The 4,057-nt window shown below is 27.2% G+C and overlaps 1 protein-coding gene across 1 annotated transcript; it reads right to left on the reverse strand.

Annotated features, from left to right (window-relative positions):
• Positions 1-3,352: 3,352 nt before the first annotated feature.
• LOC133036875 (secreted RxLR effector protein 161-like) lies at positions 3,353-3,847 on the reverse strand. Its single transcript, XM_061113641.1, has one exon. The coding sequence runs from the start codon at positions 3,845-3,847 to the stop codon at positions 3,353-3,355; it is 495 nt and encodes a 164-aa protein (XP_060969624.1).
• Positions 3,848-4,057: the final 210 nt, after the last annotated feature.

Consider the following 4,057-nt stretch of genomic DNA (forward strand, 5'->3'; position numbering starts at 1 on the left):
TTTAACCACTTACGTTAATAGTTTTCAACCATTGCTAGAAATTCATGAAATTTTTCAAACATTTCAACTTTCTTTTGCATAAGGTAAAATCTAGAGTGATCGTTTTAAGAATATAACGGAAACTCATATCCACCCCTCAATGTACATCATCTGCGAATGAGATGATTATACTTTCAGTGGATATAGGCATAATGACTCTTTGCAGAGTATTATCTTGTCAAAACCACTATGAACAAGATGCAAATGCCATAGATTTATAAAATATGTGGTTTTAGTCTTTTGATGACTTAGGTTTAGTTACAATAAAGAGTTCTTAGAATAGTCCAAGTGGATCCTGGTCACAGAATACTAAACTCATATTCCATACTAACATACAGTTTGAATCCATTAATAGATAAAATGATTATTAAACCCTTATGAAAATGTAACTGTATTGTATTCTGGAAGTAGAAATAAATAATTTCTATTTGTAATCTAAAATTTAAAGTCAAAGACTTAAATTCATACCAAATATACATGAGTAATTCTTCTTTCTTGGACCACCACTACTAATCTAACTCTAAGTCTGATTTGCCTAAAGTAAGCATATATAAGTAGGAGATTCTAAGATTGAGGATTTATATCATTTCAGCACAGAATTTCAGAAATATAATCATATGCGCCATTCAATTTCTTAAGAGAAAGTAGAATGACATTATAAGCAAATGATTTATAAACCATTCATCCAATGATATATTATTTAAGTCATTCGAAATGAATAAGCTAAGAGGAATAAAGGATAATTTTGAATTTAAAATAAGAATTCAACGATGTCCCGGTAGGCGAGAGTCAAAGTTATTCTTATTTTTATAATCTTCTTGTTTCATACTGTAAATACTTGTCTAAGGTGTCATCAATTGATGAACAGCTAGATGTTGCATTTACAATATTTATCTATCAAGATCTAACACTATTATGTTTGTCTAATGGATGACAATCCATTAGGGATTTGTCCCATTAAAACAACAAGCTTAGTTAGACCAACAATGAAGATTAAAAATTAAACTACAATTAATAACAGAAAACAACATGGTTCAATATAAATTCACACACAATTCTTCAAAGACATGTGAAAATACAAAACAGGCATATCTTAAATAATTTCAAAGGTTTCCAACAAACTGATACAGTGTCCCAGTAGGCGAGAGTCAAAGTATCATTCATTGAATAGAGTTGCTAGCTCATCTAAAATGGATACCATTCTAGCAACCTTTTATTCGATCAAAATAAGAGTCCAACGTTATCCCGGTAGACGAGAGTCAAGGTTATCTTATTTTATGAGCTTCCACCATTGTTTCATATTTCCTAAATTTATCTCTAAGTAGTCACCGTAGGGGAGAGTCTAATAGAGACAAAAACTTACAAAATACTTATCATATGAGATCTTATGGTGTTAAATGCTTTCAACGAATAACCATCCATAAGGGGGACGAAGTCTAGCGTGTCGAGGTTATATTGAAAACATTTAACTATTGTTAGACAAACAATGGAGATCGAATATCCTTATAACTAAAAGCTCATTATTTTAAAGAGTTGTATTTTCTTTGATACTTATTTTAATCTATTTATTTTAATATATATTTATTTAATTAAAATTACCAACTTAGAATAAAATTCTAAATATAAATTTTAATTTAATATTTTAAAATTATACTTAAGGAAGATTAAAAAAATAAAAATAAATTATTTTCCATCCTTAGTATTATTTTTCCAATAAATATTACGAAAATTATTCAATTTAAGTTGATCCAAAATTAAATAAAAAATTTCAACTCAAATTTAATTTTCTATAAATATATAATGCATTTCGAAAAATAAAGTATATAAGAATAAAATTTTCGAAAATACTATAAAATAAAATAAAACAAATCTTGAAAAATTATTTATGTTGGTCCAAAATTAATTAATAAAATTAATGTTCAACAAAAAATAAATATAATTTTCCTATTAAGTTAAATATTAAGAAAAATTTCAAATATTTAAGTATCATGATGAAAATTAATTTAAATATTAATTTTCTATTTAATTAAATACACTTGAAAAATACTTCAATCAAAATAGATAATATCTATCTAGACTTTCCTTGACTAATTAATTCATTTTCTAATTACAATATATTTTAGTTCATTTATTTTAATTAATCATTAAATGAAAATATAATGATTTAAGCTGGTCCAAAATTAAAATAAATAATTTTCAACTTTATTCTATTTTTCAAGAAAAATTCGAGATTTCTCTGCATTTAAATAAAAAATGCAATTTCGAAATTAAAAAAAATGATAAATAAAATAAAATAAAATATATTTTGAAAAGTATTTAAATTTAAGTTGTTCTGAAATAAGCTTTCAAACTTAAAATAATTTTCTATTTAATTAAATATCATGAAAATAATAATATTTAAGTATCAAGAATGAAATCAACTTAAATATTTAATTTTCAATTTCATTAAGTGTATTAAATACAAGAATTAATTAATCAAGTATAAAAGAAACTTAATTATTAATTCTAATTTAATACTAGGAAAAAATATTCTATAATTAAGTTGGTCCAAAATTAATTAAAATAAATAATTAATTTTCAACTTAAAATATTTTCCTAATTAAATATTAGAAAATATAACTAGTACTAGAAATAACTATCTAGAATATATATCATTAACTAAGTGTTTTTCTAAAATTAACTTTAAAATATAAAATGAAAAATAAATTTCTACTATGAAATATTAGTATTATGTAATATTATAATTTAGAGAAAGAAAACAGAGAAGAGATGAGAATTTTCTGAGTGTCTTATTCCGATAAGTGATCTCCTATTTATTCACATACAAGAGTCAAATGTTAAGAAACTAAGAAAAAGGGAATGTTGATTTTATTAATGGTAAAAGATTTGGACATCCACATAATTAATAATATTTATAACACTCCCCTTTGGATGTGCATAATAATTGCCTCATGAAAAACCTCGCCGAGAAAACCCAGTGGGACAAAACTCGGTCAAGGAAAAAAGAGTGCAGTATGCAATTACTCCCCCTCATTTTGGCATTCATGGAGATCCTTTAATCGACACATTCCAATCTTGTGAACCATCTTCTCAAAAGTTGATGTTGGTAATGACTTTGTAAAATAAGTCTGCAACGAATTTGTTGAACATGGATATCACCATTTTCTTGAAGATTGTGTGTAAAGAAGAATTTTGGTGAAATATGTTTAGTTCTATCTCCTTTAATGTACCCTCCTTTAAGTTGAGCGATGCAAGCAGCATTATCTTCATAGAGAATTATTGGTACTTCTTTATTAGATGTTAATGCACATGTTTATCGAATATGTTGTGTCATTGATCTTAACCAAACACATTCTCGACTTGCCTCGTGAATTGCAAGTATCTCAGCATGATTTGAGGAAGTAGCCACCAGAGTTTGCTTTGTTGACCGCCAGGATATAGCAGCGTCACCGCAAGTGAACAAATAGCCAGTTTGACATCTGGCTTTATGTGGATCAGATAAATATCCTGGATCTGCGTAGCCAATAAGTTGTGACCCACAATTATTAGAATAGAATAATCCTTTATCAATAGTACCCTGGAGATAGCGGAGTATGTGCTTAATCCCTTTCCAATGTCTATATGTTGGAGCAGAACTAAATCTTGCTAAAAAAATGACAGAGAAAGCTATATCAGGTCTTGTACAATTAGGAAGATACATCAATGCTCCTATTGCACTAAGATATGGTACTTCTGGACGAAGGAGCTCTTCATGTTCTTCTCTAGGTGGAAAAGGATCTCTTTCTACATCAAGTGACCTAACTACCATTGGGCTACTTAATGGGTATGATTTATCCATATAAAACCATCTCAAAATCTTTTCAGTATAGGTTGACAGGTGAATGAAAATTCTACATTTTAAATGCTCAATTTGTAGACCAAGAAATTTTTTTTTCCTAAATCTTTCATTTCGAACTCTTTCTTTAGATATTCCACAGCTTCTGAAAGTTTTCCAGGAGTTCCAATAATATTCAAATCA

Source organism: Cannabis sativa, chromosome 4, assembly GCF_029168945.1.
Source record: "Cannabis sativa cultivar Pink pepper isolate KNU-18-1 chromosome 4, ASM2916894v1, whole genome shotgun sequence".
NCBI classification, from domain to species: domain Eukaryota; kingdom Viridiplantae; phylum Streptophyta; class Magnoliopsida; order Rosales; family Cannabaceae; genus Cannabis; species Cannabis sativa.

Coding starts and splice junctions, on each gene's coding strand:
- LOC133036875 (XM_061113641.1), bottom strand. CDS start 3,847: ATGGTAGTTAGGTCACTTGATGTAGAAAGAGATCCTTTTCCACCTAGA.